Source organism: Macaca fascicularis, chromosome 2 (genome assembly GCF_037993035.2).
Source record: "Macaca fascicularis isolate 582-1 chromosome 2, T2T-MFA8v1.1".
Taxonomy (NCBI): Eukaryota; Metazoa; Chordata; class Mammalia; order Primates; family Cercopithecidae; genus Macaca; species Macaca fascicularis.
The window spans coordinates 123,012,164-123,039,440 of record NC_088376.1 but is presented as its reverse complement, the minus strand read 5'-3'; the positions used below and the strand labels follow the sequence as shown (position 1 = coordinate 123,039,440).

At 40.0% G+C, this 27,277-nt stretch overlaps 1 protein-coding gene across 23 annotated transcripts in view; it reads left to right on the top strand.

The window, feature by feature from the left end:
* FHIT (fragile histidine triad diadenosine triphosphatase) overlaps positions 1 to 27,277 on the top strand; it is a 1,487,537-nt gene that overhangs the window by 1,295,486 nt on the left and 164,774 nt on the right. For all 23 annotated transcript variants that reach the window (XM_074032605.1, XM_015445372.3, XM_065540869.1 and 20 more), the window contains one exon: positions 18,104 to 18,172. In XM_074032605.1, coding sequence (XP_073888706.1) covers positions 18,104 to 18,172 — 69 coding nt within the window. The remainder of the gene's footprint in view (positions 1 to 18,103; positions 18,173 to 27,277) is intronic.

The following is a 27,277-nucleotide window of genomic DNA, read 5'->3' as shown; positions in this document are numbered from 1 at the left end:
AAACAAGAAATCTGAAACTCTGAGGTATTGACTATCTCAGGTCCCACAGCTGGAAAGTGGCAGGACTAGGAATTGAGCCCAGGCTGTCAAGCTGCAGATTCTGTATATTGTCATCCTGTGACCTAAAGTTAAGGACCTGAACCTTCCATGTCACTTAGCTTAAAGTGAAAGGTATGCTTGCTGTGAAATCCTGACTTGGTGGATGCCTGACCATGGAGCACACTTTACACATTCATGCCATCTGGAGCCTTACCTGTGACACTCCCTACCTAGACTTTTTGCCAGTGAAGGTGTGACATTTCTCTGGAGCAAAACTTGATACCCACATTTTATATCCATGAGCCTGGCATGGCCTGCTTTATGTTACTAATTTTAAAGGATTGATTGTTGGTTAATCACCTTAAGGAGTTAAGCCTGAGTTGGCCATAGCCAGGGCTCAGCAGGGTCCTAAGCCAACGCCTAGAAGACCCATTCATTTTTTCACACGCCAAATACACATTCAGCCTTCAAATGGCTTTCTTGACCAAATGTTAATTCCAAAGGTTAAAAGGCATAGAAAAATCATTATAAACTCTTCACCTCACCTCACCTCCTGCACCGCAAATTCTGACCCACACCTTGAGGGAGCATCCGTGCTAAAAGTTGCTAAAAGGTCTCCGCCACTGTAAATTTCTGATCTGTGGTGAGATTCCTGGCAAATTGGAGTTGCTGTTAAGACTCTGCCGCAGTTCCCTCTGTTAGTGTAGGTTCCTGACTAAATGGTATGATGCAGTGTGTCTTCTGTTAATGGCCAGTCTGCGTGAGCCACGGAGACTGAAGTTAGGAAGGCTTCCATTCTGCACTGGAAAAGTTTGGCCAACATAAATCAAGGGCCTCAATCACTGATATCACCCAGAAAAAGAAACACGATCAATTTCTCATATAATTTCTGGCCGGTGCCTATGGAATCACTCTGCCTCATTGTACAACAGAGTATATTATGCGAAAAATGAGGGTTGGTGCCGGGGCTTCCCCCACTGCCTGTCGCCTCTTTTATTGTTATTGCTCTAGCAGTATTCATCGTTTGTGCCTCAAAGCCACCAGACAGGGTCCCACAAATCTCTCTGGCTCCCTGTGTGGAAGCCAGGCTGAGATGATATGCAGCCCTCTGGGTGCTCCCAGCACCATCATTCTAGACCCAAACTGAGATATGATTTAGGAGGTCCCTGTAAGACTGAGGCTCATTGTCCTAATCGGCGTCATTTATCCTGTCTTGAGCTATCAAATCAGAGCTCCTGGGTTGTGGGGAGTCAGGGGCTGGTTTTTCTAGTATATTTTGCAATGTGTATTTTCAAACTTATTTTGAAAAGAATCTCATTTATGAAGGGAATGTGTTCTTTTTTCATTGGTTTTTAAATAAATTTTATTGTGTATATTTGAGGTATACAACATGGTGTTAAGACATATATACAAAATAGTAAAATAGTTACTATAATGAGGCAAATTCACATATTCAATCATCTCACATGGTTACTTTTTTGTTTGTGTGTTTGTTTTTGTGGCAAGGGCAGCTAAAGGATACTCATTTGGCAGGAATCCCAAATACAGTACAGTTTTACCTGCACTCTTCATGTTGTACATTTGATATCTAGACTGGTTCTTCCTACAAATCTGCTACTTACTATTCTCTGACCTATATCTCCTCATTCCACCCTCCCAACCTCCACCCGTCTGATAACCACTGTTTTATTCTCTATCTCTATATATTTTACGTTAAGATTCCACATTTAAGTAAGATCATATAATATTTTTCTTTCTGTGTCTGGTGTATTTCACTTAGCCTATGTCCTCCAGGTTCATCCTTATTGGGGCAAATGACAGAATCTCTTAATTTTTAACACTGAATAATATTCATTGTATTTCTTTACCATTTTTTTAATCTATTTGTCCTTTGACAGACACTTGCATTGTTTGTAAGTCTTCGCTACTATAAATAATGCTGCAGTGGACACCAGGGTGCAGATATCTTTATGAGATGGTGATTTCAAAAGTAATATGGACTCGTAGCACATCTAGGTAGAACCCTTGCAAAAAGTTGCAGCTCCACTTGGCAGCCCTGTAGGTTGAGATTTGGCCCATCCTGGAAGAGGATGTCATTTTTAAATGTGTGACTCTGACATAAATACCTGCTCACTTGAGTTAGAAGAAAAATGTAACCCTTAAAAAGATGATTCTCCTTAATACTTTCTAATTTAGGAATGTTAAGAAGCAAGAAAGCATATGTACCAAGAGAAAAGCGGGATTTGGATCACACTGAATTCTATTTATGCCGAATGTTTTATTTTGTTGAAATCACATGTGAAAATAGCTAGATTGAATGATGAAAATCTTGAATTCAGTTCCTGTTAAGGAGAGATAATGTTCCTTTGAAAGATTTTTCAGTAACAGTCAAAGCAAGGAGCAAATTACTCATAGAAAATCATAAGATGGTGGGTGAAAGAAAGCTTCGCTTTGGAACTCTTAGCTCCTTGCTCCAGTTCCCACAGTAAACAACAGCACAGTTTTAAAATGTTGCACATCGGCCCAGAGATATTTATTCACACTAAAGAAACACAACTTCTAACTACACCAAAATGAGTCCCTCCTGACAATGTTTAAATAAATTGTGCCAACCCACCAATAAAGCACGCTGACATGTCATGAAGTGACAGCCATCACTTTTAACACATTTCATCACCGCTCTGCAGAGGCTGACTATCTGTATCTTATCACACTGTGAAGGATCCTTTGTTCCTTCATTTCTCCTGGCATCTTTTTTTTTCTCTCTAGTTAAACAACCCAGCCATAGCTGTTGGACAAAGAAAAAAGAAATATATCGTCATGTTCTAGTTATTTTTAAAAGCACCTGCTTTTTAGAACACAATTTGCAAAGATTATCTGAAATAGATTAATGTTTTTAAGTGATAATGACATAAAATTATATAAGCAATTTTCCTAAGAAATAACACACTGAAAATGATGTGTGACACCATCGACATAAAGCTCGGCATAGGCCTTTGTCTGAATTTAGTTACTTTGGGGTGACTGTTTTAATCAAACCATTTGTCTGTCTCTATATCCAGGAATGTCCATACCACAGGTATCCTGACCTTCCCCAAATTTCTAGTTCTCCTTTCTGGTTTCTTTGTTAACACTGGAAAGAGAATCAGCACAAGCTTGTCCTTCATGGCTGACCTCTCCAGGTTTCTTCTCACTTTTATTTCAACAAGATCTTAGAGGCAAAAACCATAGTAGTGATGCGCCCAGCTAGTGAGATAATTAGGAAGTGCTGTCTCCGTAATTACTGTGTTACTGTCTCTGGAGGGACATGAAAGCTTGTCCTGTCCCTTTAACAGGACAAGTTGCTAATTCCCTTAATATTTTTTCCCTTTGGACTGATCATATTTCACAAATTTTTGCTTTATGAAATATTTCTAAATGGAGGCTTAAGCAATAATGCACAGATTATGGAAATGATGCTCATTAAGTAGAAGGCGAGATTTCTGGAAAGCCACAGAGCTGCCTCGAAACATGTAACCTCCATTAGAGGCTTCACTCGAATGTTTATTCATGGAGCAGTAAATGTTTATTATTATACATTTTATTGAAACATAAATTAAAGAACTGTAATTATGTGTATAGCAAACAGTAAAGCAATGTGCATTTGTCACAAAATGAGTAAGACAAGAAAAAATGCTATCACTTTTTCATTTGCATCCAAATCCTTTTTTTGTGTACCCAACAGAAAGGCACCCAGAGGGAATCACTCTACAAATTAATGTTCTGATATGATGTATAAATAAAAAAATACATATTCTTGATATTTTGTCTAACAAAGAGAGCGCCCTGTAATTAATTTGTAAAAATCAGAAGATATCCAAAAAAAGGGTAGGTTTCTTCTTCTCTCCTGAGAGAGAACCACAGTAACTCTTAATGAAGTTAATACTGAACAACAAATACGTCCTCTTGGCAGTCCTAGCAATGCTGACTGTTTTTAGGATGAGCTATTTCTCTAGACACTTGAGCATATCTGAGGAGTTTTTTAAAAGGGATTTATGTGAGGCTAGACACACAAGAACTTCAAACTTACATATTGGTAAAAAGATACTTTTCAATGGGGAAGAAAGGTGTGTACAATGTGATCATAATGACTCTTCATAGGCCATATCTTCGTATGCACAAGAACTTTCAAGCAAAAGAAAAAGACAAGAATGGCCAAGAAAATCAGTGCATGTATTGTTTCTTCTTTCAAGTAGGCTAAGAAATTAAAAGCAGTGTAGTTGTCCTTTTTTTTTTTTTTTTTTTGAGACAGAGTCTTGCTCTGTTGCCCAGGCTAGAGTGCAGTGGTGCAATCTCGGCTCACTGCAAGCTCCACCTTCCAGGTTCATGCCATTCTCTTGCCTCAGTCTACCAAGCAGCTGGGTCTACAGGCACCTGCCACCATGCCTGGCCAATTTTTTGTATTTTTAGTAGAGATGGGGTTTCATCATGTTAGCGAGGATGGTCTCAATTTCCTGACCTCGTGATCCACCCGCTTCGGCCTCCCAAAGTGCTGGGATTACAGGCATGAATAGTTGTCCATTTTTTAACCATCCGTTCATCCATCCATGCACCTATCTGTCCACATTCCCACTCATGTACCTAGCTACCCACCCATCCACCCACCCATGGTGGATACCCATCCATCTATTCATCTCCCCATCCATTCACCCATCCACCACCCATCCACCCATCCACCCAGCCAGCCAGCCAGCCAGCCAGCTATCCATCCATCCATCCATCCATTCATCCATCCATTCAACATTTAGAAGATATGTCTTCTAACCTAGGAACCTAGGGTTAGGGAAAAGAAATAATCAGGGGAAAAATAAGTAACAAATAGCACAGAGTTCCAGACTAGTAGAAGAGAAAACCTGTAATTACTTATACTTTGTGGTAAAAAGCTGTCATGGACATATGTATAATGAATCAGAAGAGCCTGAAAGAGTCTGAAGGCTACACAAAGGAGGTGGTATTTGAGCACGCTCTTTAAAACTCAGAGGAAGAGAAGGAAAGAGAAAGGAATTCCACATGGAAGGAAGAACACTTATAATTTTTTCTACCAAGCACATGTACTATAAACTCGGTGACTACAACAACAGCTGATAAAGTACAAGGGTGACAAATCTTGAAACATCCTCTGTGTCTCCTAAAAGTCATTTTGAAACATTTATACATTTTCAGATGGAGACATTACTAAGGCACTGTCCCTTCCCACCCAGCAGCAAACAGAACCAACTTTACAAAGGACCTCTGAGCTCCTGCATATCTGACTGAACAGGAAAACTCTTTATCCTGGAATGGTCTTCCCAGGGTTCTACCTGTCCATAACCCAAGGCAGTAGGGATGACCTCATCTGAGAGCCCTCCATCTGGAGTTATTCTGGTTTTATAGCTCTTGATCAGGTTTGTCAACTTCTCTAGAGGTAGTGATCATAAATTCTACTGATACAGTTTGACTGTGTCCACACCCAAATCTCATCTTGAATTGTAGTTCCCATAATCCCCACGTGTAGTGGGTGGGACCAGATGGAGATAGTTGAATCATGGGGGTGGTTTACCCCATCATGTTCTCGTGATAGTGAGTTAGTTCTCATGAGATCTGATAGTTTTATAGGGGGCTTCCCCTTCACTGGGCACTCATTCTGCTCCTTGCTGCTCCCATGTGAAGGATGTGTTTGCTTCCCCTTCTGCCATGATTGTAAGTTTCCTGAGGCCTCCTTAGCCTCATGTGGCTTATGTGGCTTTCACATAAGCCAAAAAGATTTACTTATAATTGAACTGTGAGTCAATTAAACCTCTTTCCTTTATAAATTATCCAGTCTCAGGTATGTCTTTATTAGCAGTGTGAGAACAGACTAATACATCTACTCTATTCTCATTGAATAGCTTTAAGAATTTAAAGCTGTTATGTCACTGAAAACCAATCACAAGCCAAAAGATAATGCAGAATGTTTGTACAAGATTGATCTCAAATTTATTAGAAGCCTATTCTCTCTAATGGGACTCTGTTGCAGAAGAGCTTAATATCATAAAGGTGAATAGCAGGGGGTGCGGGAGCAGTGGGCTTAGAACTTTTACTAGGCTGTGTTCAACTGTATCAGAGTGTCAATAGTAGTATCACACTTGGATGTTGGCATCAGACAGACCTACTCATTTCACCTTCCTCAGCCTTAGTTTCTTCATCTATAAATTAATGATGACAATGATTTGGATTATATCTGTCATGCAGTTTATGATAAATAATTGAGATCTTACAAAGAAAGTGCTTAGCTCAGTTTCTGGCATATGGTGGTTGGCATATAGTAAGAGCTTAATAAATAGCAACAGCTATTACTGTTGCCTCTTGTGATGATAATCAGCAAAGAATGCTCAACTGGAGAGGTTTCTAGCATGCTCGAGGTTTTTTTTTTTAGAGCTTGAGGGGCCCTGTTTCAGTGTAAAGTATTTCTTTTTCCCTCCCAGAGCTGTACTCTGAACCTACTGGAGGTTTCATGAAAGGTAGTGGTAGATAAGAGTTAGTATCCATTCTTTAAAAACTTCCAAAAGCCTTCTTTCTTTCCTTTCTTCTTTGTTTTTCCCCTGCTACCTGCAGATGAGAATAGTTAGAATCAGCAGAAATAAAATTTCCTGGCATGAACTATACTACTAGTTAGGGAGACCATATAATTTATTGTCCAAAGCAGAACTTAGGAGAGTGAAAGAAGTTGCCGTTTGTTATTACACTGGCCTGTTCATACCTGCATGCCTGAACCTGGATGGTTCCAAACAAAGAGGGGCATGTGGTCACCCAGACAATAGTTATTTAATCAGGAAGGAGCATAGCAAAATACAGATGACGCTTGACATCCCATCAACCTGACTTAGAATCTTAGCTCGGCCACTTTTGCCAGCTTGGTGAGGGTGCACAATTTTTTTAATTCCAGTAAGCATCACTTTGCTTACTGAAAAAAAAAAAAAAAAGGAGACAATAACAGTTTCCATTTTTTCATGTTTTGGTGAGGACGTGATAATATACAGTACTAAGTACAGTTCCAACATATAATATTCTTATATAAATGGCAGCAAGTCTTAGAACTGATAATGACTTGAAAACAGTGGGTGGATGAATGGTGTGATATTACTATAAATATATAAGTAAAGCTTTTTGGCTTATGTGAAAGAAATAATTAAGTGATGTGTCAGTATTCTCTTTATAGAGAAGAAGAGGACTGAATTTGGGGGATTTATTTACCAGCCCATGAAAGAACCCATATTTCTCTAGATGCAAAGCCTGCCTCATTCACCTTTCAACTGACAGCCTCAGAATAGTGGGCGATGCATTTATTTCCATGTCTTTGTTACCCAAACTGTATAGTTAACTTACTACTATGGGAGAAAAGAAGCCTGGAACGTCTTTCTGAGATAGCCAGTGGTTTTCTTTGGTGGAAATAAGATGTTTTTGCCCTTTGGAAGTGGTCAAGAAGGGAGCTGGATGCAAAATATCTACAGTAATTTGAGAGTTGGAATCTACTGGAGGAAGCCCAAGGAGCAAAAAATCAGAGGCAGGAGAATGGGAGGGAAGACTGTTAATTCCTTCTGCCCAGATGTTTCCCTCCACATGGCAGCAACTACTCTCATTCTTTCCTTTAATTCACTTAGTAAAGGAAAATGGAAGAAGCCACTTGAAATGTGATTGTCTCTCACTGTTCCTGTTTAGGTCTATTACACAAACAGTAGGAAGATTTCTCATTTTGTTCTGTTTATTGCAGTAGGATTTTTTTAAAAAGCGGGAGGGGGAGGAGAAGTTCTCTCAACACCTGTTTTCTTAATTGATTGTGATTACTTTGCCCCCAAAAGTGAGTGGTTTTTAAACGAAGTGGGTACATTCTCATAAGCCACATTACCATCTTATAAACACATCGTTAAAATAGGAAAGGTGACAGAACTATGACAACAGCTCCCTCTCCTACTCTGGATCAGAAGCCCATATGCCATTCACCTTTTTCTCCTCATTTGGAATCAGTGCTTCCTTTGCTTTACAAAGACAAATGCTAGACAAGGCATGTTTTCTTCCTACATGCCCTGTTTTGAGTTTGAGAGCAATGAGTAAGGAAGTCTATCTACTTTTTATCTGTTCTTTTTGTTCTGAATTTCAGTGGAAGATCTCCTTAAAACAAACCAAAACATTAAAAAATTTAAAAAAAAAAACACTTCTCCTGGGTTTATCCAATGCCTATCACAGCATTTTATGCAGTCCAGTACTTTGGGATGATGATGAGCTACTCAGGCTTGCAGTGTGGAAGATGGGGGAAATTGATTGGCAAAATGGATGCATTGACACTTGCTCATGTCTGTTCAGTTCCTGGGCCTCTGTGCTCATGGAGGAGGAATTGAAGAAGAACCTGCCAATGATTTCCACCTTGTGAGCTCAAAGCCAAAAGGAAAAGGCATATACCCAGGCTCTCAGAGGTCAGTGACACTTCATATAGCATCAGATCCCATCATCTTGCTTTTTTTTTTTTACTTGAAAAGATCTTAATTTTTGAAAATTTGAAATTTAAAGCTGTCTGGTTGCTAAAAGCTGCTCTAAACTCTCATTGTGGTTTGGAGCAATACATCATCAAAGCTATGGTGCTTAGATGATGTACGGCACCCATATGTCATGAGAGCACCATCTCTCTTATGAAATATTATTATAACTCACAATTGGAGCACCACCAGTGATGTATGGCTTAAAAACACAATTGTTAAGCCACAAAACTCAACAGGGTCTCCACAAATTCTAGGAGGTGTTCTGTTTGTTTGTTTTGTTTGTTCAAACTGAATTGGTTTTTTATTTTAGATTTTCCTTGAAGTTTCCCAACTTGATTGGGACACTTTGAACACATGGAAAGCACTGTGTTTCCTCTGTTTCCTGAAAGGCACACCACTGCCTAAGCATTGCTAATATTCTAAGTGAAGGAGGTCATTGACAGTAGCATCAGAAACCATCAGTGTGCCTGTGCATTTTGACAGACCACTAATTTGATTCTTGAGTTGATCATGCTGAGGTATCCTCAAAGTCCTGTAAGTAGCATTACTTCCAGTGACATTTATTTTAGAACTAAGTAGCTGTCAATAATTTCATGCTGACCCTTGACTTAGTTGCAGAAGATGAGGCCTCCCCAAATCAAGAAAGGCAAAATCCAGACATGTAGAACACACAGCTTTGGGGCTCGTGATGGTCTGAGTGAAGTAGAATACATTCAGCAAGGCTCACCATAGAATTAAGCCTTCTGGTTTAGAACAGAAGCAGGTTGTCAAAATTATTTTTAAAACTAATGTCCTGTAATATAGTCACTGCTGGAATTGACTGATTATTCAGAATGTGCAGCATTAGCTTAAGCGCTTTACCTACGTATTTCACATAATCAACATAATAGTCTTAAGTTGCCGGGATACTGGTTTTGTGCCCACTTGAAAAATGAGAGAATATGAAAGAAGTTAAGAAATCGACTCAGTAAAAAGAATAGGTAGGATCTGAACCTTGGCCTCCCATCTCCAGTGACGGAACATCAAACTGCTTAATTGTAGGGGCTTCTGCCTTTTTGAGATCTGGGAAAGGTAGGATGGGCAAGATGTGGTGGAAAGCACTGGAACACAAGTCAGGGTTTCAGGGTTCTCATGGTTCTAGTCCTGGCCCTGCCATTGCTTTGCTATTGGTCTTCTAAGAGCCACTCTCCTCTTCGGTGAAATGAAGAAATTAGACACTCTTACTATCCCCCTAATGTTTCCCAATTCTAATCCTAGTGGTTTTCAAAGATTTTCTGTTGGTTTGTTTTAGTAACAAATTCATTTTGCAAATGAAATTGTGCATGGGATCCCAACACAGAAACAGATAAAACAGAGCTGCTCTGTTTGAATCATGGAGGGGGAACGGAAGCCTGCTGCCCTTTCTGGTGCCCCATTCTTACTTCCATCATGAGCTGCTCCCTGGACATACCAGGCTTGTTCTGGAAGCTCTAGGGCTTTTTACAGTTTAGGAACCACGGACCAGATCTTTATCGGTTATCTCACCCATGGAAAGGAGACTAAATACTTGAACTTTCAGTTCAGCAGCAAATTAGGAGACTCCAGGTGTCAGAAACAAGACAGCACCGTGCAAAGCATTGCTACAAATGGGGTCTGTGCTCTGCCCATATTGTGTTACCCACACCCGCCATGGCTGCAATGCGTCCTACCTAGCCTGACTTCCATCTGACTGACCCTGGACACCTGGCTTTTCTCACTCTCCAGGTGGGAGAAAGCAGAAATGCTGGAGTATTGATGCCTCCCCAGGAGCAGTTCTCAACCAGTGAGGACAGGAGTTGGTGTATGAATATGCTAGTTCCCTCACCCCTCGGCTGGAATAACTCTGGGATGCATGTTTTTCACTGGCTTTCAGAGTTCTCTGGCAGGTTTTATAAGCTCCAGTCACACGAAATAATAACTCACTTGATCACACATCCTATATTGGCCTCGTTTCCTTTCCTGTTTCCTTGATGCATACTCCCTTACTTGTGTTTCCAGGGATCACCCACCAAATAAACTACTTGCACTCTCATCCTTGCTTCAGGGTTTGTGTCTAGGGCAATTGAGACTAAAAAAAAAGTATATATCATATTCGTATCACTCTATATGAAGAACAGGATTGCTATTGCTTGGTAGTGAGATTAACTGGTGATCTAATTTTTCTCCTGTGTGTTTTTCTGTCTCTTTCAGATTTTCTATGCTATAAGTTTTTGACCTTGATATTCGACAAATGGAAACAATCTTATTGTTACATTGCATGTGGTTATTCCAAGTTGAGAGCTTTTGGTGATTATCCAAATATAGAAGAAACAATAGAGGCTGGGTGTGATCACCTGAGGTCAGGAGTTCGAGACCAGCCTGGCCAACATGGTAGAATCCTGTCTCTACTAAAAATACAAAAAGAAAAAAAAATTAGCCTGGCATAGTGGCGTGCTCCTGTAGTCCCAGCTACTCAGGAGGCTGAGTCAGGAGATTCATTTAAACTCAGGAGGCAGAGGTTGCAGTGAGCCGAGATCGTGCCACTGCGCTCCAGCCTGGGTGACAGAGTTAGACCCTGTCTCAAAAAAAAAAAAAAAAAAAAAAAGGCAATAGATGAAGATTCCCCCGAGTCTTGCTGAGAGAAAATTTTGTCTTCTTACCTACAAAATTGGTAGAATAATACTGACTTCATAGAGGTGTTGCAGAGATAAGAAAAATGTGTAAACTATGCAATAAAAATATCAAGGCATCTGTATTCATTCTCTACTTGTTGCTATAACAAATTGCTGGAAACAGTGCATGGGTCATACGGTAACATTATTGTTAACCTTTTGGGGAACTGCAGAAATTGTTTTCTAAAGCAGCCTTACCATTTTGCATCTGCACCAGCTTGTACTAGGGTTCCAATTTCTCTACTTCCTTGCCAGCATTTGTTGTTATCTTTTTTTTTTTTTTTTTTTTTCTGAAATGGACTCACTCTGTCACCCAGGCTGGAGTGCAGTGGTGCAATCTCGGCTCACTGCAACTTCCACCTCCCGGGTTCAGGTGATTCTCCTACCTCAGTCTCCTGAGTAGCTGGGATTACAGGCACCTGCCAGCACGCCTGGCTAATTTTTGTATTTTTTAGTGGAGACAGGGTTTCACTATATTGGCCAGGCTGGTTTTGAACTCCTGACCTTGTGATGCACCCACCTTGGCCTCCCAAAGTGCTGGGATTACAGGCATGAGCCGCTGCACCCGGCCTTCTGTCCTTTTTATTACAGTTACCCTAGTATTTGTTAAGTGATATTGTCATTGTGGTTTTGGGCTAAGGATGTTGAGCATCTTTCCATGTATTCATTTATCCATCCTCTTTGGAGAAATGTCTGTTCATATCCTTTGCCCATTTTACTTAGGATTGTTGCCTTTTTATTACTTAGTTGTAAGTAATTCTTTATGAGTTCTGGACATACTTCCCTTATCAGATAGGTGATTTGCAAATCCTTTCTGCCAGTCTCTGGCTTGGCTTTTCACATTCTTACAATTTTGATGATGTTCACCCTCTTCCAGTTTTAAGGACTCCTGATGACATTGAGCCAAACCTGGAAAATCTGTGATACCTCTCACAATCTTAAGGTCAGCTGGTTAGTAACCTTAATTCATGTGCAGCCATAATTTATCTTTTGTAACTTAATAGAATCACAGGTCAGGGATTAGGACATGGATGTCTTTGAAGGTGGCCATTATCTTTTGACCACAGTATCGTCTGTTATTCTTTAGAATCAGACCTGCCTTCTGCAGTTGCTCATTGGCACATGTGAGGGAGAAGGATTCACACAGGGCCAACTGGTTGAGGTTGCAGGACCCCGGCTGTGGAGCAGGGTCGCTCTTCAGCCTTCCTTGCCCTTTCCTCCGCCATGAACCATGTTTGTGTCCTTTAGAATTGAATTACAATATGCTCTGACAAGGAAAAAAGATACCAGTATGACCACACTGACAATCCTCAGGTGAGTGTGGGCAGAAGAGGTGTGTTCAAAGAGATGGAGGAAGGAGCAGAGACAGCGCAGAAGAGGCAGAGCCTCTAAAACTGACGGCACTGCACGCTGTCTCTATTTCTTCACCTCCCACTTGCTCTGAAACCCACTGCAGTTAAGTTTTGTTTTTGTTTGTTTGTTTGTTTGTTTGTTTGTTTTTGAAATGGAGTCTTACTCTGTCGCCCAGACTGGAGTGCAGTGGCACAATCTTGGCTCACTGCAACCTCTGCCTCCTGGGTTCACATGATTCTCCTGCCTCGGCCTCCTGAGTAGCTGGGATTACAGGCATGTGCCACCAAGTCTGGCTAACTTTTTGTGTATTTTTAGTAGAGACAAGGTTTCACCATGTTGGTCAGACTGGTCTCGAACTCCTGACCTCGTGATCCACCCACCTCAGCCTCCCAAAGTGCTGGGATTACAGACATGAACCACAGCGCCCGGCCTGCACTTTTTTTTGTTTTTTTTGTTTTGTTTTGTTTTGAGTAATAGCTTTATTGAGATATAATTCACATAATGTAAAAGAAACCCCATTAAAGTACACAGTTCATTCTTTTAGTATAGTCACAAAGTTGTGCAACCATCACTGCTATATAATTCCAGAACATATCCATTAATCCAAAAGAAACCCTGTGCCCGTTAGCAGTTACCCTGCATCTCTCTTCGCAACCACAAATCTTTCTTTCTCTATGAATCAGCCTAGTTTGGCATTTTCATATAAATGGCATTGTACAATATGTTGCCGTTTTTGTCTGGCTTATTTCCCTGAGCATGATGCTTTCACTTAGTGTACATCACTCCTTTTTATGGTCAAATCATATCCTATTGTCTTCATATACTGCACTTTGTTTACCATTGGTCAGTTGATAGTCATTTGGGTTGTTTATACTTTTTGGTGGTTGTGAATAATGTTGCTGTAAACATTCACATACAAGTTTTTGTATGGACATATGTCTTCAGTTCTCTTGGGTATGTGTTAGGATCAGAAATCTGAGTCACATGGTAACTCGATGTTAAACTTTTTTGAGGAACTGCCAAACTGTTTTCCAAAGTAGCTGCATGATTTTACATTCCCAGCAGTGTAGGAGGGTTCCAGTTCTCCACACTCTGCCCAACACTTGTTATTGTGTCTTTTGATTATTGCCTTTCTAGTGGTTATGAAGTGGTAGCTCAGTGTGGTTTTCATTTGCATTTCCCTAATGACTAATAATGTTGAGCACCTTTTCATGGTATTTTGTTCTCCTAGACTTACTGAAACAATTCAAGCTTTCAAAAACATTTCACACTGTTAGTGGTACCCTCTTTGAAATTTGTTCTCTGGGCTGTTGGAACTTACCCTCTCTTGATTTTGCCTCTTTCCTCACTACAGCCTTAAATTGGGTCCTACTTCTCTTCCCAAACGTCAAAAGTTAGAATGGCTCAGTGCTCACTATTTACCTTATACCATTATGTTTTTCTTCATGACACTTATTTCTATCCACAATTAGAATATAAAGTTAGTCATTTCCTTATCTTCTGCATCACCCATTGGAATATAAGCTCTGTGGGGACAGAGGCTTTGTCTTGTCCATTACCATAGCCCTCGTTCCTAGAATAGCACCTAGAAATAGATATTTTTGAGTGAATGAATGTACACTTTAGAAAAGTCTACAGAAGTGTTACATGAATAAAAATCAGGACTCCACAGTCAAATAAGTTTCTATAATGCTATATTAGATGAAGTTAAACAAGCATCTTTTGTGTGGAAGTTCTCATACTTTAATGTGATAATGACCTTTGTGAAATGTTATTTGACCATGAAAACATTTTTGGTGTGGAATGTGTCATGGGACTTTAAAAAGATACTCTTCTAACTCAAGCAGCTAAACTGCAACTCCTGGCAAATTTGTGGAAGGCTTTTATTAAATAGATGTTTTGTTGGCACTTAGAAAAGTAAGTTGTGATCACCACAGCTTAATATGAAACCACTAAGAACAGATTATATCAAATTATCTTCATCTCTGATATTCATAGGGTTTTATCAGAATGTCATTCTGTTCGAAGGCCATAGTGATGGTATTTTTTCACAGCAATGAGGCTTTGAGCTGGCTTTATCATGATTTCCCTGTTCTGAGAAGCCGAGTGGGTTGTCAGCATCCTGTGATCAGCCTGTCACTTAAGAATTTATGTCAAGATATCAGGGTGGGTTGAGATCTATGCCCTTGGGAAAAAACCACCTGTACAGTGAGCTGTTTACTGTCTTTAGTGTGTCACAGCGAATTTCAAGTGGTTACCAGTGATCAAGAGTGGCTTTTCTAGAACTTGGTGGTAACATAGCCTATAGAGATAGCCCTGAACACTAAACCCAGAAGAGGAGGATAAAGAAAAGGAGGCAGGGGATAGACCTGGACCCTGGAGGTTCCCAAGTGCAGGTTCGCAGCCCACTGTATGTTAGTAGTGGATACTGACAGGCATATTCCTGAGGATCAGGCAAGGAGAGTTGTCAGAGTGCAGAAAGCCAGAGAAGCATTCAGAAAGATGTCTCCACATACTGGACATAGTAGCTCACACCTGTAATGCCAGCTACTTGGGAGGCTGAGGAGAGGGGATTGCTTGAGGCTAGGAGTTTGAGACAAGACTGGGCAACATAGTGAGAACTCCATTGCTAAAAATATGAGGAAAAAAAAAAAGTTAGCTTGGTGTGGTGGCATGCACCTGTAGTCCCAGCTTTGGGAGGCTGAGGCAGGAGGATCTCTTGAGCCTGGGAGTTGAAGGCTGCGGTGAGCTATGATTGTATCACTGTACTCCATCCTGGGTGACAGAGTGAGATTCTATGGGGAGAAAGAAAAGAAGGAAGGGAAGGGAAAAAAATAAAAACGAAGGAGGAAAAGAAGAGAAAGAAAAGACAGAAGGAAGGAAAAGAGGAAAAAACAAGAAAAGAGACAAAGAGTCTACACATAATGCAGTAGGGCAGGCAAAACAGCGAGTGACCTCAGTGCCCACACTGGCAGAAGCGAGGTAAGAAACCAGATGGATATTGTAAGCCAGTGGTTCTCGAAGTGTGCCATTAGACCAGCATCAGCTGGGAGCTTGTTAGAAATGTGGACTTTCAGGGCCCTGTAGTCTGCATTTTAACAAGCCCCAAGTACAGGTAGAAGATTGAGAATGGCTAGTCAAAGCAACAGAAACCAGCTTTTGCCAAAGAGATGCTTAAACAATGCCCTCATTCAAGGAGCTTCTTAATATCTTTCCTTTTTTTTTTTTTTTTTTTTTTTTTTTTTTGCTGGTACAGAAATCAATCCCTGAATGTGATGTCTACTTGGTCTTCAGGTTTAAATGTGTTTTTTTAAATAATAAAAGTAATTCTTGTACATTTCTAGGTAATGAGTAGTAACTACATGCAAAGCTGAATGCTCAGCACATGGTTAGCAGACTTAATCCTCTTAACCCTGTGAGGTAGCAACCATTATAATCCCCATATAGATAAGGATACTGACACATAGACTTTGTGAGGCAAGGTCACACAGTTAGTTTGTGGTAGGTCCAGGATTTGTATTAGGATGTTTAACTGCAAGACACTGGTCTGGAACTTCCTACAATGTACAAGGGAGGTGGTGAAAGATGGATAGATGGGAGGGAGGAAGAGGGGAAGAAAGGAGGAGGGGGAAAGAAGGAAGAAAGGAGAAAAAGATGAAAAGAAGTAAGGATAGCAGGAGATTCTGGAATTAAAGAGTGAATGAAGGCTCCTTCTAAGGGTGGTCTCTATCCTTGTGCTATGTTATTTTCCTGGTTTTGCTTTTAAGTCAGCCCATCTAGAGATTTCAATAGATTTCAGCCCAGGCCCACCTGCCTGGCTTTCTCCTAAGAATTTGGTTTCATGGGTAGTTTGTGATTTATTTTTTCCTTATTCTTTCACTTTCTCTCTCCATGCTCACATAATCTTTGTGACTTAAATACACACTTGGCCCAGTTGCTGAGAGATCCGTGACTGTCTTTATCATTGACTGGTGAATATTCTGGCAAAAGCATGTCACTCTTTGGGAACTGTGCTCAGGGGCTGCTTTGAAGCTCCTCTCTGCTTCATTCACCTTGGACCACGTTGTACCCTGCCTCAGCTTTAATAGGGTATCATTTTCCCCCTCCTTGTACTGCAAAGCCACAGGGACACTTAATCTTATGTTCTCTGGAGGCCTTTTGGAGCCTTGGAGCCCGATCGCAGTAATCAAGAAGGGGTGGGTGATCAGGGATGAGGTTTGACCCACTGTCTGCCTCTATTTAAGCTCTTCATTTTCACATTCCTCGCCATGGTTTGTAATAAAAGTGGAACATAGCTCAAGGGCAGAAGTGAGGTTTAACTTCACCCAAGGTACAATAGAGGCTATTTGGAAAGTAAAACTTTCAAATGGCAGTTTAGCCTTAAAGAATATATTGAATTAGATATGCTCTGAGCCTTGATTCACGATCATTGCATAATAGCATTGCTATGTATATTACCTGGGTGCTTTAGTAGACTAGGGAAATGGGCTATTTAAAAGATTAAATTCGCAGAATCAGTGCATGTGCTAATGAAACACGTGAGAGCAAAAACCAAGAGGCCTCATTTCCGGTGCTGACTTTTACTTCCTGTGGTGCTCTGGCCTCACCAAACATTGATTTCCTCTTCTCTGAAATGGAGATCATAGTAGACCTTGCCTCACAGGATTTTTTTTTTTTTTTTTTTTTTTTTTTTGAGAAGGAGTCTCACTCTGTTGCCCAGGCTGGAATGCAGTGGCGTGATCTTGTCTCACTGCAAGCTCTGCCTCCTGGGTTCACGCCATTCTCCTGCCTCAGCCTCCTAATTTTTTGTTTTTGTATTTTCAGTAGAGACAGGGTTTCACCGTGTTGGCCAGGATGGTCTCGATCTCCTGACCTTGTGATCTGCCCCCCTTGGTCTCCCAAGGTGCTGGGATTACAGGCGTAAGCCACTGCGCCCGGCTGCCTTACAGGATTTTTAAGAGTACTAAATGACAGAATGCCAAACACACAGCTTTCCTTATCATAGGAAGTAAATGCTTAATAAATGAGAACTGTTTGTATTACTATTATACGATTATTTCTCAAGGCTCTGAGTCTGTAATTCTGCCTATACTACTTGCTACTCTCATTTATTCACTCTTTACTTATGCAGTTCTCTGTTAGCCAATTCTTATTTCTTGTCAGATTCAGAGTCATGATGGTCACCTTTGAAGATGTGCTGTCATTTCAAAGCACTGGCTAACTACAACCAAGACTGACAACCATGAATAATTCCATAGAGCCTCTGAAACACTCTAGCATTTCACTCCAACTCTTGTATATATACCACCAAGTTGTTCTCTCTTGCTTAGTGCGCTCTCTTCTCAGCAGAATTCAGGTATAGTTACCGAAGGTGGATATCAACTTCCTCTGAAAAATAACCCAGCAGGAACCATCATGGAGTAATTGGGCTTCATGAGATCATCACTGTCAAGTCTAAAAATACATGGGGAGATAATCACATTTACTTTTTTCTTTCTTGTACATTTTCAGCACGTTCACGTCCATGTTCTTCCCAGGAAGGCTGGAGACTTTCACAGGAATGACAGCATCTATGAGAAGGTGGGTCTGCTCTCTCTGATCTTATTGTTTGATCATGGGGACTGTCGTTGGGATGACATCAACCTAATGAATCAAGTATTACCCTACATATGGTCTGAAATGGAATTCTATTTAGTCTGACTTGGAAAGTGGCAGTAGAAGCCAAGGAGTCAAGAATGGCCATCATGGGAACCCAAGACTAATTAATTATAATGATTTTCTTTTTCAAATGAAAACCAGCAGAAAACAAGTGTCCTTGTGATTCCTATCCTGTCATTTACCAGGACAGTAAATATTTGCATGGAGATACAGCCCAGAATCTCCACAGAAGAAAACCTATGGTGCTACCGGTGAAAATCAAGCAGATTGATAGATGATTGTTTTAGTCAAATGCTACACTTAATTTTTAAAACACTTTGGAACTCAGCTTGTCGTTCCCAACAGCATTTATTCAAAGCGAAACTGAATTATTGTGAGGAAAAACTAGGTTGGTTTGAATAAGTGTAACTCACATATCATAAATATTAAAGAAGTTAATTTATTTCTAAGTACTCCCATTCAAAGATATAAGTGTAAAACCACTACAAACATGAATCGGCAAGAGCCAGGTGATCCTCACCTAAAGCCCTGTCTACATGAGAACCTTCAGATGCCCATTTCCACCATGTGGAATGTAGAGCCTGTCATGGATCAGGCTGTTATAAAATATAAGGTGATTTCAGTTTACCTGTTTATTCTAGCCAAAGAGGGGAAAGTATGTCCCCCACATGGTAGAGCAGATTAGATAGCACTAGTGCCCTGGAGTGATTGGTTAAAAGGACTTTGAGGCTGTTTGTGGATGCAAGGAAAAGTGCTGTGATTGATTAGCAATGCCTGCCAAGGGCATCAGATAGGAGGGAGGTATCATATTTGCTGTCTATTTGACATTCCTGTTCTAACTCTTTGAGAATGCGTTTTAAAACACATTGTTTATCTAGATTGTTTATCATGTGGCTCTGTCAAATAAACCACATGATTATCTCTACCTTGTTTCCAGGGACCAGTTAAAATCTATGCAACTTTTTGTGTGTGTGTCTATAGGGCTTCTTTGCAGTACTGACATTAAAATGGCAACTCAAATCCTGAAAATAAAGAACAATAGGTCAGCAGTTAATAATGAAACTTATAATTAATGTTTCTGGGATGCATTGGATTTCGTGAAGTGGCTGGTTATTCTGCCTTTAGGATAACCCTTACTATCTTTTGCTTCCTATGTTTTCCAAGAGCTGTAGTGGATGTGCGTAGAGTGGAAATAATCTAGTCACCAGTACCTAAGTGCTGATTTGTGGACTAGTTGCTGCAGATCTCAATTCTCAGGAGGTCCTGTCCCTGGAGATTCTGATCGAGTAGATTGCACAGCCCTCAGGAATCAGTCATTATATAAGGAAATTCCCAGGAGGCTCTGATGCATGACTACCTTTGGGAATAGGCTCTCTGGGTTTTCCAAAGCCATATTCTATAAAACTATAATTTGAACTCATTTTCATTGGATGTGGAATGCAGTTTGGGGATTGATAAAGGCTTAGTTCACATTGGAAGAAAATCAGAATTATAGAGTAATTATAAAGAGATGTAATTAAAATACAAATACCAATCTCAGTCATGTAAACTAAGGTTAACAAAATGTTGCCAAATGCAGACTGTTTTAATGAATAAATTAGCACATGAATTATATACTAGTAAGTACTGCTAAGGTAGCATTAAAAGTGCTTGAAAACGCTGTTTTCTTAGGCTGAACAGTCACCTTGAAATCTTGTCGATGTTCCAAATATGCTTGAAACAGAAGCTGCATGGTTACATTTCAGCCCAGTTCAAGACACAATGTACAGCACTGTGGTTGGTGTATGGCCTCGCTCTCCTCTCTTATTCTTTTGCCCTTGTCTGCATGCTCTGATGGCCCCACAGATAAGAAAACACATGTTTCTACTTCTACATTTTGGAGGATCATCTCAGGAGAAGTAATTACTCTAAGAGTTCTTTCTTTTCTTTTTTTTTTAAATCAGTGGTATAAGTCATATGTAGTATAGACAGTATCCACTAAGGGAGATTGTGGTAAAAGACTGTGTAGAGATTGAAGTCTAGAAACAGGCAGAAGTAAGTTCAAATCCCAGTGGCATCTCCTAACCATATGATATCGAAGCCTGAAAGACTTATTTCAGGGCTTGGTACTTACCAAGAATTTGTTAATAGATAGCAGTTTCTGTTCTTATTGTTATTATTACTACTTTTTTAAGTAGCAATGGTTAGTAGAGAACCAGATTCAAAGCCAGGTCATTGGATGTTCCCATCTACCATTCTTTCCAACAGTGAGATTCCCAATTTTTCCTTTGTCTTTAACCATTCGTTCTCAGTTTTGTCTTCCTCTTTGTATGAAAATGCTTCTCCAGGCTGAGTATCTAATAACACAGTATTCAGAAAGAGGTATGAAAAGCATGCAGCACTGCACAGGCATTATTGGTATAGAACTTAATGTACATTAGACCAAGTGATCTTAATCAGAAGTGATGGAGTGATGAGGGATGGCATTCTTTATATTGATGGGAGCACTCGCTCTAGATTATGCTTCTGTTCAGGACATTCAACAAACAGACTGCCTTGGAGGGTGAGAGGTAGGAAACAGGAACAGCAGGAGGCTGAGCTCCATAAAATGTAATTGTATTTCTACTGCTGCAGACGTAGAAAATTATGCCTAAAGAAGCCCCAGAGTATAAATTGGCTAGGAACATTGTGTTCTTTCTGGGCACTGTTTTAAGATGGTTAGTGACAAATAAGAAGGTTCATAAGAAGGGCGGTTGTGTCTGAAAACAGATTTGGGGAGTAGTTGATGGTGGGAATGTTTTGCCTGGAAAAAGGAAGACTTGTAGAGGGAAGATAGTAACAGAGTCACTGTTTCCAAATTATCTGAAGGGCTGGCAGTTGGAAAGATATTAAATACATTCTTTGTGACTCCAGAGGGTATATCTGTGATTATCGGACTACAAGGTGGCAGATATCATTAGCTCTACATAATAACAGGTCAAAGTGAAAAAACCTTCTGAACACTTAAAGAGTGCCTTACAAGGGGGTGAGCTTCCCATCCCTGGATTCACTCAAGCACAGAGCAGATGGCCACAATTCTTCAAGAAGATATCTACATTTGGTCGGTGGATGGGCCACTTGGATTTGCGATTCCTCTCTTTACACATTTGAACCATTTTATCATTACCACCATTTTCAGGTTTTACAAGTTCTGTAACAAATAGTGGGGTTTTTTGTTGTTGTTGTTAGTATTACAATGTTTGGGTGACTGTCTAGTGAAACATGTTGTTTTCTTTGTTAAGTTCATGGAAATAAAAGGTAAAACCTTTTTTTAAAAAAACGTATAGGAAACCACACTTTACTGATTTTTTTCTCATTCCCAGCCCACTTCCTGCTTTTCCTGCAGCTCAGCATTGCACATTGATGGTCCTTGGGCTTTGCTTGCCTCCTCATATGTGTTTTATTTTTGCCTGCAAAGTATTTTTGGTGATTTGCTTTATTGTGGCTGTAAAGTATTTCTTAATGAATCTAAATGCTGTTAGGCATATTGCTCATTCTCTAGGCCTATGCAGTTGCCATGTCTGCCTCCTATCTAGGCTTGCTTCACTGGCTGATGGTGCATGCATAGCTCCTGAAGGCATTGGAGTTTAAGATCTTTGCCTATTTCATGGGCTGCTCCTCTTCTCTCTGCCACTCAAAGATTACTATTCCCCAGGATCTTCTGTCTGGTATACTGGGCATGCTGTTTATCTGAAACATCTGTTTAACCTCCCTGACTACTCATTTACAGTGCTCTGGCCCCAGGTGAGTTTATTTTGTTGTTTTTTGTTGTTGTTGTTTTTAACTTCAAGTTCTGGGATACATGTGCAGAACGTGCAGGTTTGTTACATAGGTATACATGTGCCATGGTGGTTTGCTGCACCTATCAACCCGTCATCTAGGTTTTAAGCCCTGCATGCATTAGGTATTTGTCCTAATACTTTCCCTCCCCATCGCCCCCCACCCCCAACAGACCCCAGTGCGTGTTCTTCCCCTCTGTGTGTCCATGTGTTCTCATTGTTCACCTCCCACTTATGAGTGAGAACATGCAATCTTTGGTTTCCTGTTCCTGTGTTAGTTTGCTGAGAATGATGGTTTCCAGCTGCATCCATGTCCCTGCAAAAGGTATGATCTCATTCTTTTTTATGGCTGCATAGTATTCCATGGTATATATGTACCACTTTTTCTTTATCCAGTCTATCACTGATGGACATTTGGGTTGGTTCCAAGTCTTTGCTGTTGTAAATAGTGCTGCAATAAACATATATATGCATGTGTATAGTAGAATGATTTATAATCCTTTGGGTATATACCCAGTAATGGGATTGCTGGGTCAGATGGTATTTCTGGTTCTAGATCCTTGAGAAATGGCCACACAGTCTTCCACAATAGTTGAACTAATTTATACTCCCACCAACAATGTAAAAGCATTCCTATTTCTTCACGGACTCACCAGCATCTGTTGTTTTAATAATCGCCATTCTGACTGGTGTGAGATGCTATCTCATTGTGGTTTTGATTTGCATTTGTCTGATGATCAGTGATGATGAGCTTTTTTCCTGTGTTTCTTGGCTGCATAAATATCTTCTTTTGAGAAGTGTCTGTTCATATTCTTTGCCCACTTTTTGATTTTTTGTTTGTTTGTTTGTTTCTTGTAAATTTATTTAAGTTCCTTGTAGATTTTGGATATTAGACCTTTGTCAGGTGGGTAGATTGCAAAATTTTTCTCCCATTCTGTAGGTTGCCTGTTCATTCTGATGCCAGTTTCTTTTGCTGCGCAGAAGCTCTTTAGTTAAATCCTATTTGTCAGTTTTGGCTTTTGTTGCAATTTTTTTTTTTTTTTTTTTTTTTGGTGTTTTCATCTTGAAGTCTTTGCCCATGTCTATGTCCTAAATGGTATTACCTAGGTTTTCTAACAAGTTCTGAAAATGAGACAATAATTAATAGCCTCCCAACCAAAAAAAGCCCAAGACCAGATGAATTCACAGCCGAATTCTACCTAAGGTACAGAGAGGAGCTGGTACCATTCCTTCTGAAAGCATTCCAAACAATCCCAAAAGAGGGACTCCTCCCTAATTCATTTTATGAGGCCAGTATCATCCTGATACCAAAACCTGGCAGAGACAAAATAAAAACAGAAAATTTCAGACCAATATCCCTGATGAACATCGGTGTGAAAATCCTTAATAAAATACTGGCAAACCAAATCCAGCACTACGTGAAAAAGCTTGTCCACCATGATCAGGTCAGCTTCATCTCTGGGATGCAAGGCTAGTTCAACATACACGAATCAATAAACGTAATCCATCACATAAACAGAACCAATGACAAAAACCACATGATAATCTCAATAGATGCAGCAAAGGCCTTCGAGAAAATTCAACATCCCTTCATGTTAAAAACTCTCAATAAACTAGGTATTGATTGAACATAGCTCAGAATAATAAGAGCTACTTTTGACAAACCCATAGCCAATATCATATGAAGTGGGCAAAAGCTGGAAGCATTCCCTTTGGAAACCAGCACAACACAACACAGCACAAGAATGTCCTCTCTCACCATTCCTATTCAACATAGTATTGGAAGTTCTGGCCAGGGCAATCAGGCAAGAGAAAGAAACAAAGGGTGTTCAAATAGGAAGAAAGGAAGTCAAATTGTCTGTGTTTGCAGATGACATGATTATATATTTAGAAAACCCCATCGTGTCAGCCCAAAACCTCCTTAAGCTGATAAGCATCTTCAGCAAAGTCTCAGGATACAAAATCAATGTGCAAAAATCACAAACATTCCTATACACCAATAATAGTCAGAGAGCCAAATTATTAGCAAACTCCCATTCACAATTGCTACGAAGAGAATAAAATACCTAGGATTACTACTTACAAGGGATGTGAAGGACCTCTTCAAGGAGAACTACAAACCACTGCTCAAGGAAATAAGAGAATACAAACAAATGGAAAAACATTCTATTCTCACAGATAGGAAGAATCAATATCGTGAAAATTGCCATATTGCCCAAAGTAATTTATAGATTCAATGCTATTCCCATCAAGCTACTGTTGACTTTCTTTGCAGAATTAGAAAAAACTACTTTAAATTTAATATAGAACCAAAAAAGAGCTCATATAGCCAAGACAATCCTAATCAAAAAGGACAAAGCTGGAGGCATCACGCTATCTGACTTCCAACTATACGACAAGACTACAGTAACTAAAACAGCACGGTACTGGTACCAAAACCGATATATAGACCAATGGAACAGAACAGAGACTTCAGAAATTACATCACACGTCTACAACCATCTGATCTTCGACAGACAGACAAAAACAAAGAATGGGGAAAGGATTACCTACTTAATAAATGGTGTTGGGAAAACTGGCTAGTCATATGCAGAAAACAGAAACTGGACCCCTTCCTTACATATTATACAAAAATTAACTCAAGATGGATTAAAGACTTAAATGTAAAACCCAAAATCCAGGTTAGTTCTTTAACTTCAATGGTGGGTCCTGCCCCATCTCCCCAGCTCCTGTAAGTCTCATTCTCTCCCACTGACTTCTTTTGTCAAACATATCATTCTTGTTCCCACCTCAGTGCCTTTTCACATGTTGTTCTCTTCACCTGTAACGTCTACCATCTTCTCTTCCCCTTCATGTGGCTTCATGTCATCATTCAAATCTCATCTCTGAGTCACCTCCTCAAAGGATACTTTTCACTGTTTTCTGATTTCATCTATAATAGTTAATCCTCTGTCCCCTCTAGAGTAACTCTATCATATTACCATGTCTGTTTCATTCTTACACCTCCCACACTTGACATAATTTATTACTTTATTATTCAATGCCTGGATCCCCCAATTATGTGTTATAGTCTTAAGAGCAAGGATCTAATCTGGCCTAGGTTGGACCTTCAATGAATATTTGAAAACGAATGAACACATTTTAAAAAAAAAACAAGGTGTTGATCTAGAAGAACTTGAAATTCTCTACTCATTCTAACATAATTTAAAAGGAGACTATATATTGCTTTTCAGAGGGCCAATTCACTAACTCATAGCCACACTGAGTGAGAGTTCAACATGGTGCTATCAGCCATCTGAGGTGAATTTAATGGGGCATTAATGGAACAGAATCCTTTGGTCAGAAATCAGTGTGCAGAAGGCTACAAATTGTGGTGCTCTGGAATGGTTAGGGGAAGCAATTATAAACCTCGTCTGATTGCTAAGCAAGTCTGGTAGGCACATGTCAAAGTTGATAACTAACTTGCCCCCTCCCACCAAACCCAGATTTATGTGGCCATAACAAATACAGATGTAGGATTTGCTGAAAGCAGGCTCGAGAGCTACTCTTTCTTTCCAACCTTGATTATTGTCTCTAAGTTTGTTTTCACCTTCTCATCCTCCAGCAGTATGTCCTAGACATTTCAGAATAGGTGCCTCTGTTCTGTCTCAAAACTGAGCTCAAACTCTCCCCCTTCCAAAGCAGAATGTCTGCTGAAGCTCTTTCCTTGTGGTTGTCTATGTAGATCTTGTTTATCTGTAGCGCCCAAACTCTTTCTACATCTATGTTCTTTAAATTTTCATGAATTATGCCAAGCCTTCCCTGAACTCAGTGGGCCCTTCATTATCTTGACAAGTTGATGAAGATTATGGTAATGACCCAAATGGGTCCTTGAATAAAAGAGTGTGTATAGATAATGTGGGGGAGGAAACACCCATGGCCTAATGTCATATCATCTCATTAACTCAGTAAGACTTACCCTAGCTGTATCGCAAATAAGCAACTCTCATAACTGTATTGGACAATTCATCAAATGTTTATGGGTGACATTGAATGACTGTGACTGCGCACTGTATATAAAACCCATTACTGATGAAGGAAGTGACTATTATTAAAGCAAATGGGAATAGCAATCAGCAATTGGACAAATTCAACCATGAATTTCATAGACAAAGCAAACGTGGGTTCAAGCATGTCATGGGAAACAATTGCTTGGCTTAACACAATTCATGAGCAAAATCAATTTGCTAAAATGCAGGCCATTTGGCCCTGAGGGCTGGAGAGAACCATTATATTGCTGATGATATTTATTGTTGAACTTGGATCTCTTTCACACACCATTTGACAATGGGCTCAGAGTCCATGGGTCCCTAGTTGACTTTTCAAAAAGGAAGGAATGTTTCAGTGAGACAGTTAATTAGCTTTTTGTCTTCTGGGTTTGCTGATGTCCTCCCACTGAGTAGTAAGTTTCTGGGTATTTGAGAATTTTGGAATGAAAACTTTGGTATCTCTCATTCAGAATAAGATAACAACTTGATATGCTCTTCTAAATTAATGGAGACTTTTTATTCAAAGAACCAGATGTGATGAAACTAACAAGTAAGCATACAGTAATGCTAATTTAATGGCCTATGACCTCAAATACTCCCTCTGTATCTATGAATGCTCTTTGGCTACCTATTTTAATAATGAGAGAGCTGGGTAAGCATCTGGTTTACCCTATCCTATGTCAGATTATTACTGAGTTAAATCTCTATGTTCCTCAAAAGAGAGAAACAAAATTAGCAGAAAAGCATTTTTCTGGTTAAAAGTTATTTGTGCCCATTTTTCTCACAGAAGCAAATATTCAGATAATATATGTATTAGCGTTCTCTAGCAGGACAAAACGAATAGGATAGATGCATATATGAAGGAGAGTTTATTAAGGAGAATTAACTTACAGGATCACAAGGTGAAGCCCCGCAATAGGCCGTCTGCAAGCTGAAGAGCAAGGAAGCCGGTCCGAGTCCCAAAACCTCAAAAGTAGGGAAGCTGACAGTGCAGCCTTCACTCTGTTGCTGAAGGCCCGAGAGCCCCTGGCAAACCACTGGTATAAGTCCAAGAGATCATAAGCCGAAGAACTTGGAGTCCAATGTTCGAGGGCAGGAAGCATCCAGCACAGGAGAAAGATGAAGGCTGGAAAACTCAGCAAGTCAGCTCTTTCCACCTTCTTGTGCCTGCTTTATTCTAGCCGTTCTGACAGCTGATTAGA